At 39.1% G+C, this 16,222-nt stretch overlaps 1 protein-coding gene across 2 annotated transcripts in view; it reads right to left on the reverse strand.

The window, feature by feature from the left end:
- AFG2A (AFG2 AAA ATPase homolog A) overlaps positions 1-16,222 on the reverse strand; it is a 156,317-nt gene that overhangs the window by 21,225 nt on the left and 118,870 nt on the right. For both annotated transcript variants that reach the window (XM_081876734.1, XM_081876733.1), the window contains exon 15: positions 9,334-9,498. In XM_081876734.1, coding sequence (XP_081732860.1) covers positions 9,334-9,498 — 165 coding nt within the window. The remainder of the gene's footprint in view (positions 1-9,333; positions 9,499-16,222) is intronic.

Raw genomic sequence — 16,222 nt, forward strand, 5'->3', positions numbered from 1 at the left:
ATTTGTACATTAGTAAAGGTAAAGGTAAAGGTACCCCTGCCCGTACGGGCCAGTCGTGTCCGACTCTAGGGTTGTGCGCTCATCTCACTTAAGAGGCCGGAAGCCAGCGCTGTCCGGAGACACTTCTGGGTCACGTGGCCATCGTGACGAAGCTGCTCTGGCGAGCCAGCACCAGCACAGCACACGGAAACGCCGTTTACCTTCCCCCTATAAAGCGGTACCTATTTATCTACTTGCACTTAGGGGTGCTTTCAAACTGCTAGGTGGGCAGGAGCTGGGACCGAAAGACGGGAGCTCACCCCGCTGCGGGGATTCAAACCACTGACCATATGATCAGCCACCCGCGTCCCAATTTGTACATTAGACTAACTCAAATGAGGAAGCCCAAGAGAACCGTTTGGTAATTTGGATGCAGAACAAAGCAACCTGATTTCTGATAAAGGGTGTGTGTGTTTGGGGGGGGGGAGAGTAATGTAAACTGCTTAGAGCACATTACTAGAGCTTCCTTATAAGCATTTTTTAAAAATTAAGAATATGTCTTTTAGCCTATCACTGAAAAGCTTGGGATACCTTCTTTACAACTCCCAACAGCAAGTGCTTGACCAAGTGAATAACATACAAATAATGGTGCCTGTAGTCTAGAACATGGAATAGTCCAAGACCAAGCAGTTTCCCAGAAACAATACTAAGTCTTCGTTTTTGTGTGGGCTTTTGGTTATTGGTTTTAAAGTCAATATAGCACATATGTATGCTCTTGCTTGCTATCAAGCATATACTCTGCAAAGCTTGTACTTCCAGCACTATAAAGAGCGGCAAGTTTTTCTGATTATTTGGGTTACCTAATCTAGCATAACCATGATTTATAATCAGGTCCTTGTACCTAAAAAATCCCTGACAGAGACTAACTACTTAAGAATTTATAGCAGACCCTCTTCAAACTACAATACACACCCAGCGCTTTGGAGGAGGGGATGGACAGTCTGATTAACTAGGCCAAACTGGTACCTAGGAACAATCTATTGTAGGACCAAATTAGAAGGCAAAATGATAGACTACTGTTGTTACTTACAATTTCTAGCTGAAGCCACTCAAACATATCATCAATGATCTATCTATAGCACATCCTGAAAAATGATACTTCCCTTTCACAGGCCTTGAGTGGTAGCACCATACTTGCTTACTGACGGCCCTCAATCTAAAACTGCTGCTCATCACCACCACCAATAGGTCACATAACAGAGATATGGACCCAGGGACTATAGGAAAGAGATGTCATATTTGTCTACCTACTCTGGAATCAGGACCTTATTATATGCTCCACAGCATCAGGCATTCATTCACCTATCGTCTTCAGTGTAATATATGGATATTATTATTATTATTAACCTTTTCTCCATATGGGATTCAAGGTGGCTTACATATAAAAATAAGAACTGCTAAGAGCATAGAAATAACAATCATTAAAAAACAATTAAACAAATATGACACCAGAAATGACAGTAATCTAAAACTGATGGGGGTACATTTCAATTTCTCCTGGTAATGTGTTAAGTGGCTTTAGAGTGGCAATCTTGGAACAAAGGAACTTCAAAGGGCAACTGCAATGTGAAATCAATTGAATTCATCAAGAGGGTCAGTGGGCTCATTTGTGGGCTCAACTGAGACAAAGGATTATTAGCACATTGTGTGTGTTAATTGCATTATCAATACCAGGATGTATTGTGTTATCAAATGTTAAGCAGAGACAGTGATAATTACTAAATTTTCTCCATTTTATTTCCCTCAATTTTCTCCATTTTATTTCCCCATTTCCAGTTTTCTCTTATAAACACAAGACATATAGATAGATATTGGTATTGAAATACTGTAATTCAGGATAATACTTCATGCATCTGATGAAATTGGACTTATGTTGTAATAAATGTTACCAAAAAGCTCTTTGTAGTTTTCCCAAAAGATATGTTTCCTAGAAAACGTTCAAGGAATGAGGCTCTACAAACCTCTGTATGATGCTTGTGCCACTGCAGATGTCTTTACAGTTTTTCCTATTGATTAAATTTCAGCAAGATAGACTTTGTTAAATTCATTGTGTTTCAGTAGATACAATGTACACTTTTCTCTCTTTTTGCTTTTGTCTTTTTAAAGTTTGAAAGTTTAGTACAGATATGTTTGTACTAAACATATGCAGTTAATTTAACTTTTATTTCAGTGATATTCCTTCTAGATCCTTTATCATACTTGTAGCTTTCTTCTGAATTCTTTTCAGTTTAAAAGCATGTTTTTAACAGAACCGGAGTGCCCACAACTAAATAGTACTCCAGATGGGATCACAGAATTGCCTAGCTGGATTTCCATTCTGTTTCTGAACTCTCTATAAAATATTCTATCACCTTCCACATAAAAATAAATTTGGTTACAGCAAAACCATCTCAATTAGCACACTGCCTTCAAGAGAAAAAATGGATTTCTATTGAAAATGTTTGTGTTCTGATTTGAATTGTTTTTACACATCAAATATAGCATGATTAGACACCGAAGCAGATCATTTTAAATCAAGTATCTATAATGATCTGTAAAGACAGATTGTGGGAAAGACCCCTGGTGCTATCAAGCTGGGCTTGATGGAAGCAGCTAGATGGCTGACTAGGGTGTTAGTTCAGCATAAACATCCTATCTAAATTAGCCTTCAGATAGTTACATAACCTTCAGGTAGTTATATAACCTAATGCCAACAAGAGTACCTAATGCCAACAAGAGTAAGAATGCAAAGCTTAGGAGTAACAGGATGTCAAGGAAGTGGTAGAGTCCACATAAAATTGCTCCTTTAAAAAAGGGGAGGATCTTTTTCTAAAAACCTTGAATTTAATAATGAATAATGCATGATTAAAAACTTAATTTAAAATAACTGATGGGAAAGACTTTTCAAAATGAAGTCCCAAGAACGAAGGTTCCCACCACACCCATTTTTACACCTTGGCCATGCCCACTTTGACATGAGGACCCTGCAGAGTTGAGCATGGGTTAATGTGGCTCTCAGTATGAAAAAGGTTAGCCACCCCACCTACCCCACAACATAAAAGTGCTGCATGCAGAAAGCACCAGGCATTTCACTATTTGCTACAAGAACTAATATTACGTTAGTAACTGTATATCTTGAAGAGAGTAAAACTGCTCCCAAGGAGCATGAAAAATTCTCAAGGCTGACCAGTGTAATTTGATTTGTATTTTTTAAAATGAACTTGATAAAAACAATTAAAAAACCAGCCTGAAAAAACAAACAATAGCAACTTCCAAAAGAGACCATTTCCTTCTAGAATTAAATTCCCAACTGCTTATAAACAGCAACATGTTTTTCCTTTACTGGGAACCACTGCTAAGTCAGAGGACAATAAAGAAGCATGGCCCCAGGGAAGACTGGGGCGGGAGGGAGGGGGAAGGGGAAGCACAGCTGGATGATAGATTGCTACTTTCCAACTTTCTTTTGTAGCCTCGACTAAGTGACAGCAGCCCCCATGGTGCTGGCGACACACTTCCTTCTCCTACATTCTACACAGAAGAGTTTTTGACAACTTTATGTGAACAAATGGAGGACGGTGGGGAAGATGGAGGAGATATAAAATTAGTAAGCAGCAAGTGAAGACCTGTGAAAATCCACTAATGTGTATTTCCTCCTTTGCAGTACAGTATTCATACCAATTCCATATTCTCAAACACATGCAAATATGTGCACATGCATATATGCACCTGGTGGCTAAGGATATTCTCCAATAAGTTTCTTGACCAGGGGGGTAGGGCGTCCAGTTTTTTTTAATAGTACGGCGTTCAATCAAACAATCGTATAGGGAAATCCCTCACCTTCTGGCCTGATTCTGCTAACTCAGAATCTGGACCAGGACACAAGAATGTGGTCTCATTTTGCCAGTTTTGGGCCATTCCCCCTCCAGGGCAAAGAACTCAATTCAGTGTTTCTCTTGTCTTCAGGACTGGGGGGGGGAGGGCAAGTGTATCCCCTCTCTCCTCCTTCCTGGATAGCTGACTGCTGCCTCCTTCACCAGTGTGCATATATCTGGAAGAGGCTCAAATAATTCCATTATTACTTGACACTAGTGGTGAGGCGGTCGGGGGGGCAGGAAAGACAAGTGGCGAGGCAGTCTCAGTTCTCTGCTGGCATCACACATGCATTTTACAGATACACATCAAGCAAGTTTATCAAGCTTCCTATCCATTTCTTTATAGTACAATGATATGTCAGAAATTTGAGCTGTTGAATGAAAGATACATTCAAAAGTGCAAGAAGGCCCACAAATTTCTTAATGCTTCATGTGTGAGAGAGGCTGACATAATGGATTATAATAAGTATTGTTATACTACATTTTTCATGTGCTAACTCTGTATGAACAGTCAAGGCTGTGTTGCAAATGTAACCAAGAGTGAGACAGTCTGAGGCCAAGTATGTTTACTTAGAAAGTCAATGGGGCTTTTCCCTTAAAAAGATTGCAAGGTACTCCTGAACCAGAATGGAAATATGATACAGGGATACTTCTTTGGATGTTTGGGGGTGGGGGTTGTAGTTCCCAAAATAAAACGATCCCCAGTGCTCAGCAACAGGCATGTTTGCCTATGAATTTTGCAAACAGGTTGTATTTTTTTCCCTTGATTTTTATGAAACAAACAACAAAATATAGTAGAACTCTGTGCAGAGTCATTTCCAATGATAAAACTGTCTACATTTTCTTTACTGAATGTAAGAGGTGGTTTAAATCAGCAGCGTCCTTCCTCGTGACTTACATTTAATCAGATGTGCTTTAAGATTGAGATGAGAGTTGAGTTATGCTATACAGTACAATATGACTTTATGGCAACACAATGATGCTTTCCTGACATCAAATAAGCACATGGTACAGCATGAGTGAAAGTTGACCAGCATTTTGTTGTGCATGCTGTGTGCCACCCTTGTGAGTTATTGCTCGGCAAGGAAGATAAAATTTACACCAAGTCCTCTAGGTATAAGTGATAGATTTATAGTTTCTACTCACATTTAACGTCTCTTTGGTAAGCATGGTTATATGATATACCATATAACATGATGCCAGCCTTGGCTCTCACACTATAAACTGTCTGCCATAAAGTTAAGACTGTCTCACATCTTAATTTTCCATAAACGTATGTACCTCAAAGAGATGCTCTATACTAGAAAGCAGGATGTTTCAGTTTTTATAGTTCTCAGCAGAATGTTTCACACACATGCTTGACCTGCTCATGAGAGTTGTCTTTATAACTACTTCTGAATTTAAAAAGGAATTTGCTGCAGAATTGGAAGGAGATGATAACTAGACTCTGGTTTCCAGAAATGTTTAAATGCTAATTTCTTTCATAGAACTCTTATAATTTATTCTATATATTTCCTCCACAGTTCGAAGAGAAAAGATTTAGGACAAAGCAGATCAGTCGTCCTTTTAATTTGAAAAGAAAAATGATGTAATAAACTTCTTTTAAAAGTCAGATTTAGAATAAGGATCAGCATACGTGCTTATTAAAAGAAGGAATCAAGTCTCTATTCTGCCAAGACATGTTTCATCTAAACTCACCCTTTTATTGTAGATAATGTATGATAATTATAATTATATTATCCTTTCCGGATAAGAGAGTTTCCGAATGACAGAATTAGCAACCTGACATCTGTCAGGATTCACATGATTTCATTTTTACTTGCAACAAACAGTTCTTTAGGGCTTCGTGTGCAATTTTAATTACAACACCAGAAAGCAAATTAAGAAAGCCTATGCTGAGCTTTATAGAAAAAGCAGTGCCAGTTTTATTGAGACAAATTCTGTGCAATTTAAAGCTGGAAATTACTAAGATGAAGCGATCCCTAAGAAACTTACACCACTTTCCCTAAAATATCCATTTTTTAAATACACTGAAAAATCACGAAACCCCTTAGAATGGCATGGGATGCAGTTGTGTATAAAAAAAAGAGGAAATCCAAGAATGCACAAAAATATTTGGTTACTCACAACTTCTGGACCCTGAACCTTGTGATTAAGCAAAGAACTACCCAACGTAATACTGTATCATTAACACTACTTCTAACCTCATTTGCAAGAATCTTTAGAAATTCTGAAGGCTGAAAGTAAACTTAAAACTTCTGTTCACTGGCATAAGAACTATTACTTGCTGTTTCTGTGGACTGATGAAAGGGCGAGGAATGTAAAAATTAAACACTGTAAGGTGATTTATGCTTTCTACCTTTTCATTAGCTCATCATCTTCTCTAACGCTTGTTCTTTCAATGGAAAGAAAAGGGGAACATTTGTGCTCAATATCCTGCTGCAGACTTGTTGCATCAAATGTTCAACTCAAAGTTGATCAGAATAGGAGAAAAAGGTTTCTCTCCCAAATGAAACTAGAGATTACAGGTAGCAAGGAAACTAATAACAAACACACTATGAGATACAGCTACTCCTCTATTTGGAGGACTGAGGGTAGAATTGCCTGCCTCTGACTTCCATGGCAAGTTATTTCTTGTAAATAGGCTTTCTTGTCTAAGCTATGCAGCTATTACTTTTAAAAACTACTTTCAAAGCTAGTCAATGAGAAATCTAAACATGAGGCATAACTAGGATTTTCTTTTTCTGGGATAGATGGCAGTCTGCTTTGGATACTATGTTTCCTCACAATCTTTTCAGGAGAAAGCAACCTAAGTACAATATTGGACGAAGACTGTTTATTTGGGATGTCAATTATATTGGTATTTTTTAAAAAAACTGTTAAGCAAACAAATTAATTTTCAGCAAGTTCATGCTACTTGAATACATCATTCTAAAAAAACAACAACACCACAATCACCTCTTTACTAATTCCATAATATTTGATTATTCTGAAAAACTGCTTTCACTGAGCAAAATTTGGTAACCATTTCAGATAAATATTGACTGATTATCACTGTATACTCTCTTACTTACATGAATGTATCTGTGGAAGAATGGGAAGGGTTGCTGTTTATGACATATATGAAAAATGAAAAACAGTAAGGTGCATTAAAAATAATAGTTCAGCACTACATGAATAGTAAAGTATTTGCACTGCTTAGAACCCCAGTGGGCCGCAATAATTCTGCTTTTTGCTATAAGTGGTTGCCATAAATCAAGTATCATGAAGTTATCAACTAAAGTGATTCCTTTTTGCTGTAAAATGTAAAATGGTAATGCAGGGAACTAGAGATATAATGAGATAAAGCTTGTTAATGAAACTAGGCAATTGTCTGAAAAGCTCTTCTAAAATGCTCTAAGAAATGGCTATTGTGGTTTTCATATACTGTAAACATACACACACATATAAATATTGTGTTATATATAAATCTAGTGAGACAATTCCTGGGTGTTAGTCGCAGATCTATTGGCCTCTGTCACCAACTCTGAACAACAAATCAGTCAATCAGTACATATATACCATATGCACACACATTTAATATGGATCTACCCACTCACTGTGATCACCAGATAAAGCCCTCTTGGTTGTGCCTTGTCCTGCAAATATTCATATTATGACCACCTGATGACAGGCTTTCTTTATGGTGGCCCCCTTATGGAATGGTCTCTCCTGGATATCTGGCAGGTGCCAATAGTACAGATATTATATTCGCTAGTAAAAAAACTTATCTGTTCCCTCTGTCCTTCCTGGATCTTTTATATGTTATAGTCATTTTTATTGTTCCTTAGATTAGGCAGATGTAAATCTTTATACTCTAATGATGTTTAATGTGTTTTAGTGGATTATATTATTTTCTATATTATCTTGGTGACACCTGGTTTAAAGATGGATTTTGCATGATTTAAATAAAGAAATATGAAATCAGTCTAACGAGTAGGGATTTAATAATGGTAACTCGTCTGTTACTGCTGCATTGGTCATCTTTTCATTTTGTACATCATTGTAATCCAACAGACAGCTGTTCTCTCAGAGCACATCTACATATGACTGTCTCACGTTCTCAATTCAGTGGACAACCAGAATTATACAAAGCAGCTCTTGATAATACACATAGCACAAGTAGCCCTAAATGGCCTCGGTCCAGTATATCTGAAGGAGCGTCTCCTCCCCCATCGTTCTGCCCGGACACTGAGGTCCAGCTCCGAGGGCCTTCTGGCGGTTCCCTCACTGCGAGAGGCCAAGTTGCAGGGAACCAGGCAGAGGGCCTTCTCGGTGGTGGCGCCCGCCCTGTGGAATGCCCTCCCATCGGATGTCAAGGCGATGGACAACTACCTGACATTCAGAAGACATCTGAAGGCAGCCCTGTTCAGGGAAATTTTTAATGTGTGACATTTTAGTGTATTTTTTATCTCTGTTGGAAGCCGCCCAGAGTGGCTGGGGAAACCCAGCCAGATGGGCGGGGTACAAATAATAAATTATTATTATTATTATTATTACAAGTAGGGTGCCACAGGGTTCTGTCCTGGGCCTGTTGCTGTTCAACATCTTTATAAATGACTTGGATGAAGGAATTGAGGGGATGCTCATCAAATTTGCAGATGACACCAAACTGGGAGGGGTAGCTAAGTGTTTTCTTGATTGGGTCAAAATTATTATCCACTTGCACGGCAGAAATTAACACGAAACTCATGTGGAAATCATCATTTGCTATGGTCCTTGATCTTTCAGCGCAAATCACAACACACACACATTATTTATGTAATCTGCACACAGGTATCACAGTGCTACACAGAAATGCTTTCACTATAGCTTTTGGTTCTTGTTTTTTAAATGTGTGACAAATTTCTACAGGTGTACCTAGGGTCCCTTGTACCATTGGCAAGGAGCTTTATCGGCGCCGTCACTCCAGAAAAAAATCACTTTACCGCAATAGCCACCTTAGGAATTACTATTTTATGTGACCCAACTACTCAAAGTGTCTGCAATGCAGACAAGGTGAAGAGGAAGGGCAAAATAATTTGCATGTCTTTGTGCCACAGTGCACGGAGGTCGGGAAGCTTCTCCCACATTTGATCTCGCCCTGACAGCGGTGGCACAATAACACACACATACTGTATACATCATACATGCCATAGTCTGATAGGTGATTTTTGCATGCCATCCCCCCACGGCCAGTTCCACCAACTGCTAGGTATGCTTCTGATATGGATTAGAAAGACGGATTTGACCAACTGACAGCACGGCCTTGACAGCAATTTGTTCTTCAGTATGTAAAATGCCATTTCACTTACGATGTTATGAGGAGGAACACAAACAAGATGGCAAAACACAATTACAGGAAATCAAACATATAGTAATAATTATTAGGATTTCACATTTTCATATGGCACTGCGTTCTTACCTCTGCTCCTGAATACTTCTGTGTTTGTTGGACAAGCTCATCCATGTGGACCTCCTCAGACACAGGCATGGCAGAAAACTGGATTTTAAATATTTCTTTACGGGTAGCTGCATCAGGAAGAGGCACGTATATGATTCTGTCAATTCGACCAGGTCGCATCAAAGCCTAAGGTGATTAAAAAAACAAACAATTTCTTGGATCAGAAGGAAGCTGACAAAGAAAAAGACTTACAGAATTATTTTCCTCTGATTAATTGTTACAGCAGATTTTTGACATAGGAATTAACATCTCCATCGCAAAAGTGACATAAGATATAATGCGCAAGTGGCCACTGAGTTTCCGAAATGCATAACAGGAAGCTGATTTGCACAGCGGCTTTCTAGTACACATACTGAGAGCAAAACAGACACCTATAATTTGCATTCATCTTTATGTGCCTTTTCTAATATTTGCATCAGGTATCACAGGAGGAAGTAATAATTGTAACACCTACCACAGGGTTCCTGCTAAAAAATGCATCCCATGCTACTTTCTCCATAACATATAGGCCCAATTATTTGTTTGATTGTTAAAAATTATCTGAGCCAGTTTTCAGAGGTAAAGAAAAATGTAAACAAACACGAATTTAATTGCATACAGTATAAAACAATAAAGAATCAAATAGTACCATAAGTAAAAACAAAAGAGGCAGTCAAAATACCAAAGAGACGACCTACTGATCAACTTTAAAACTTGCCTCGGTAAATAAATGAGTTTTGACATGGTGTCACCACAAGGTGCATGTCACCGATCCTACTTAACGTTACTGACTGCTGCTAGCTGGAAGTGCACAAAGCATGATGGATGTTTCCCCACTCCCGTGCAGTGACTTCTTATGAACACCACTCCTCATTGAACCAAGGCCCAGTACTAATGAACTCCCAGTGACACAAGAGTTGCTGCGACTCTGTTCCTTCCTTGGAAACCCCAGACAGGTGATGCTCACACAAGGAGGAATTGCAGCACCATCATATCCAGCATATGTTCACAGGATACAACCATGTTGCAGTAGCTCTCTTGTTGTTGTAATAAAATGAATAGGGGGCCTTAGGGCACATACACACCATATATTTAAAGTACTCTTATGCCACTCTTAAAATAGTCATGGCTTCCCATGCTGAAAGCTGATAGGAAATCCCTCCCAAAACTACTATTTCATGCACCATTAACCAACTACCGCTCCCAGGGGTTTTTTTTTGGGGGGGGGGGTGAAGCCAAGACTCTTGTAAGAGTAGTAAAAGTGTGGTTTAAAGGTATGGTTTGAATATGACCTTAGTCATCAAAAGGATTGCAGCTTATGGGCCATCATGTATTGGACAATACACATCAGACAATACACACAATACACATGATATCCTTTTAACTATGTTTAGCCTTGTGGAACTGACCCCATGGTGATGGCACAATTGGGGGTGGGTAGAATTCCAGTTGTCTGAATCCTTCCTTATTAAACTTTATAAATAATATGAAAAAATACGTTTTGATTTGCTGATAAATATTGCCATCTTGTTAAAAAACAAACAACCCCACATCCACAACAGCTTGCATGCAAATTCAGAATTTTAAACACATTTTCAGCTGGATGTGTTTAAGGCACAGCACGTAACCCAAGTTGTTTTTTATGATATAGTTTTCCCTTGGGCAGTGTAGTTTGAGTTCCAGTTGACTAGAGATATTGCACGGTTGTCCTGGGCTCTCAGCCAATAAGACTTTTCCCAGCCTGATCATGTCAGTGAAAGTCACGCTGAAAAATAGTAGGAAGAAGCTTTCCTTCCTGCACAGCATTGATCAAGTTAACACCCTTCCTAGTTTCTTTAAAAAGACTTTTGTGAGTACTCTGGGGTGGAAAAAAATGTATTGTGCATGCTAAGAGATGTCCTGTTATTTTTAAAACAAAAGCGCACATATTCTCAGCTAAGGAAACTATACAGCAAGTTCAGTGCAGCCGCCCAAAGGATCATCAGAGTGTTTCCTTAAAGTCTCAACAAGCTAGGAGATATAACTGCCAGCTCATTGTTCAGTCAAGTCACATTTATATCAGGATGCTGCTTTGGAATTTTTAACATTTTGGCACACATCCAGTATCCCTTTAGGTGCACGCAGTAGGCATGCACGCTTTTTAAAAAACAGCAGCAGCAATTCAACATGGCTTATGGCAAAGGCTATTACACTCTCCTGCTTCGTTCTCTTAAGATTTCTGAATATAATTGTGGGGCGGGGGCAGGTTTGTGTGCACGCATTTTGTTTTGCATAGCATCTAAACTTGAAGGTGTTAAGTTGTGGGTGAACATATCAGACGACACAGCGATTCTTCAAACAGCTCTTGTTTATTCACAGGCCAGAACAGAACTGAACTGAAGGGTTCAGCCAGCCTGCTTATATAGAGCTCCACTACAATGCAACTGTAACACTTTCTCTAACTATCCAATCACTGAACGCCACTTTCAAGCCCTTATTTGCATATGTGGACCTGAGTGAAAACTATCTACAGTATCCCCCTGCTGGCCCAGGGTGAGAACTTCAGTACATAACAGAAGGATTGAGGGGAAGAGTCACTGAATAGCTTTTGTTTTCCTTTTCAGGGGGAAAATTGTTATCTTTCACCCTCCTCCTTTCCCAGATACTTATAAAAGGATGTGGATGGAAGCAGCAGTGCCCGCTGAGTAGAAATCAGGGTGAGCCACAGTAGGTGGAGCCTGATCTAATGAGAGGCAGAGCCAACTAATTCTAGTCTTCTCCCCAAGACTCGTTGAGGTTGGTGGGGCAGTGCCCCCCCCCCAAACGGATCAGCCTCCATTGAAAGAGACGGAGCATTCCAATTCCAAATCCAGTACAGTACAGATGCTAACTGGAATTAAAAGAAAATCCACTTTGAAGGCTTGTTGAAAGAGTGAAGTCAATAGGCACTGAAAAGACAAGAGAGATAAATGGCACCTGCCTTAAATCTAATGGGAGGGAGTTCCAAAGACACTGCCACACCCTGATGCTGACATAGTGCAGAACAGACCTCTTGATACAATGGTATCTCCAGGATTCCCTCTCCTTTAGAAGGCAGTGATCAATTGGGTATATAAGGGATGAGATGATCTTTCAAGTATCTTTTATATTGAGCAGTACAAAATATTTATAAGAAAACATATTTTGGGCCTCCCAACTATGTTCCATATTTAGAAGCTGGTTTATTTTCTTCCAGAGAACCCAATGGGAATAGCTGAGAACTGAGTCGGCTCCTATTTTCTTGATCCCGTTTTTTCGTCTGTTTAATTGCTCTGTCTCCTTGCATAGTAAGAGCCAAACAACACACCATGTTGGGGTTCCACAGTTAATATATTAAACACAATTTTGATATGCTAATTAACAAATGCTAATTTTGACGAGAGCCATGACATGATTGGCGGGGTGTGTTTGTGAGAGAAAGAGAGAGAGAGAGCTTTTTGCTCCCATCATGATTACTTTACTTCAGTCCCCCACTCAGCTGCTATTAGGCACAGAGGGGAAGATGCAAGAGCTGTAGCTCAGTTGTAGCGCATCTGCCTTGCATGCAGAAGGTTTCAGGTTCAATTCCCAGCATGTCTAGGTAGAGTAGAGAGCATCCCCTTTCTGAGACTCTGGAGAAGTTGTTGCCAGTCAGTGTGGATAAGTATGAGCTTGATCTACCAGTGCTCTGACTCTGTATAAGGCAGCTTCCTGTGTTTCTAACCCAGGTACAGTGGTACCTCGGGTTACATACGCTTCAGGTTACAGACTCTGCTAACCCAGAAATAGTGCTTCAGGTTAAGAACTTTGCTTCAGGATGAGAACAGAAATTGTGCTCCGGCGGTGCGGGAGCAGCAAGAGGCCCCATTAGCTAAAGTGGTGCTTCAAGTTAAGAACAGTTTCAGGTTAAGTACAGACCCCCGGAACGAATTAAGTACTTAACCCGAGGTACCACTGTATGTCTTTTGCTTCACAGCTGACGGCAGCTCCAGAATGTGTGTGTGTGTGTGTGTGTGTGTGTGTGTGTGAGAGAGAGAGAGAGAGAGAGAGAGAGAGAGAGAGAGAGAGATTCACATCACAATCTCTCTCTCTCTCTCTCTCTCTGTGTGTGTGTGTGTGTGTGTGAGAGAGAGAGAGAGAGAGAGAGAGAGAGAGAGAGAGAGAGAGAGAGAGAGATTCAGATCAGGGCTATGGCATGGGAAGAACTGCCCTTTCCTCATCGTATACCCCTGGGGTAGCTTTTATGTTGCAACTCCCAAACAAGTAGTTTGTATGATGAGAATGTTAGGAGATTATGACCAATAGAGAGTGTTGGGAACTGACTATTTTAGACAGAGACGGGAATAGAATTATTTTAAAGAATCAGGCTGTACTACATTTCTGTCATGTCAGCCTTGCTCAAGACCTGAAGCATTGTGCAAACTGACAAGAAAAGACTTGATGTGTTTGACAGCAGGTGTTCAGGAAGAATCTGCAGTATCAAGTGGCAGCGGTTTTGTAAGGCACAGTCAACAAAGCAGAAACATTTTACATGGCTATTACCCAAAAGTATTAATAAAAGATTGGCGGGGGGGGGGGGGAGAGAAAAACAGGTGGCTTGATGTTCCTAGCAAGATTTGACAACTCAGGAGGAGTGGATATTTATCTGAAATGAGTCCAAGGAAGGGCAGATTGATGAGACCAATGTAAACAAATAAACACTATGGTGGATTTATGTGCATCCAATAGTTAAATGTGATTTGTTAATATTATTGCAAAGCAGGTTATCACAGTGGACCAGAAGAGTAAGGGTCACAAATCATGCACTTAGGAAAGGTCTCCAAGAGTTGGGTTTAAAGAAATAAACAGAGCTGGGGAAGAGACAAGAGTGCTACTTAAAACCCTAATGAAATTTGGCTGCAGTCCTATGCACAGCTACCTAGGAGTAAGCCCCGCTGAAAACAGAAGACTTATAGATATGTCTAGGATTGTGACGTTATGTTAATGGTGCGCTACTGCTGCTTCTTCTCTCCTGTAGCGTTATTTTGAAGGAGGAATGGTGAAGCACCTCTAACATCAAATAATGGAAGAGTGAGGACTTATTATTTACTGATCTGGTATTAAGCAACAGCACACACAGGCTGGTGAAGCACAGCAGACGAGCAACAACAAACACAGTCATGGGAAGGGTGAGAGCAAGAAAAAAGGTACAAATATCAAGGCACATATTAGACAGATGACTTCTTCTTTTGCCCTTTCAGTGCCTGTTGAAGACATTCCTCTTTCAAAGAGCTGTTCTAAGTGGAAATTTTTGAAATACTATTCAGTATCTGTACTGAATTTGAACTGATTATATATGTGTATGTTGTTGTTGTTTTAAATTGTGTGTTTGTGTGCGTAATTGTTTCAATTGTCTTTACAGAAGCAAATGTTTTAACAATTTTTTTAAAAATGCAATCATTCTATGTATTGTAAATGTGTATTATAAATTGCTCTGGGACAGCTCATGGGAAGAAATTCATAAATCAAATAAATAATAACATTCAAACAGAGGTGGTGGTGATGTCACTGAATCAACATGGCAAACTGGGAGCTTTCCTCCCAGCTTGCAAAAACCTTTTGAAATGGCCTGAAAATGATGACGAAACCTGCCACAAGATTTAATACTGATTTGTTATAATCCAGAGCGCTCAAGGTGCAAAGAAAATAGATATTATCAACTACTCAATCATTAATTTAGTGCACAAGGCCTGGCAGCCCAAAGTGACTCTAACAACCTGATAATGGCACCAAAAACTCCCTAGGTTGTGGAAAGAAGATCTGGTGCTTTTCAAATGTATTTTTGAACAATTTAAGAAGGAAATGTCTGCTGACGCTCAATCCATTAAAAGAAAAGGTAGAAAGCATGAAGGGTTTCATTATAAAGATAGCAAAAACCACAAACAACATTCAAACAGCATGCTAATGTTTCCTTTTTGAGTCAGCCCAGGGTAGCCACCCCAACCTTAAGCCCCAGATGTTGTTTGACTACAACTGAAATCACCCTTTGAGGAGTCGATTTAACTAGAATAGGGCAGTTTTAATCATTTTAAGATAATACCAAGTGTGGAACAGTTTTAATAATTTAAAAAATATATTTTAATAGTGAATATTATGTGTATTATTTATTCATAAAATATGCTGCTTAATACAACAAAATCCAAGTTTACATAAAAACATTCCATCAACTTGAACTGAATGTTGAAAACAACATTAAATAAAACTGACTAAAAACAAGATAAAAACACAACACAACTATATATCAGAAAAACCCCCTGAACAGTGCACATATTCCTTCTTTTAATTTCTTGATCTGTTTGTGTATTATTTAGTAATTTATACATTTCTGTGAGTATTTTTTAATTATTTTGTAGAACTTCTTTATCTAGTTTTGATATTGTTTTCAAATCCTCTTTTCTTTATATCTTTCTCAAAAGTCGTTTTAAGTTGAAAATATCCCAACCAATTTATTCCCATCTTTTAAAATTCTTCTTATTCTTTTAATCTGGGATTTTCATTCACTTCTTCCACCAACTCTTTATAAGTTGGCCACGAATGTTTTGCATTGTTTTTAAGTGTGGAGGGGAGATCCACCACAGAGTTTTTTCTATAATTTTCTCCTTTGTTCTCTCCCATACTTCAAACAAGGCCTTTCTCACTAAGTGGTTCGTAAATCTTTTGTGTACTTGTATTTTCCCATAAATTAAATAGCCATGCCATCCATAAATTTTATCCCAGCCTTCCAGTTCCAAAACCTCCATATTTTTCAGTAACATCCACTCTTTCAACCAGCTCCAACATGCAGCTTCGTAATATCTTCTTAAACCAGGAACTGACATTTTATTATTTGTTATAT

Source organism: Podarcis erhardii, assembly GCF_964252035.2.
Source record: "Podarcis erhardii genome assembly, chromosome: 9".
Taxonomy (NCBI): Eukaryota; Metazoa; Chordata; class Lepidosauria; order Squamata; family Lacertidae; genus Podarcis; species Podarcis erhardii.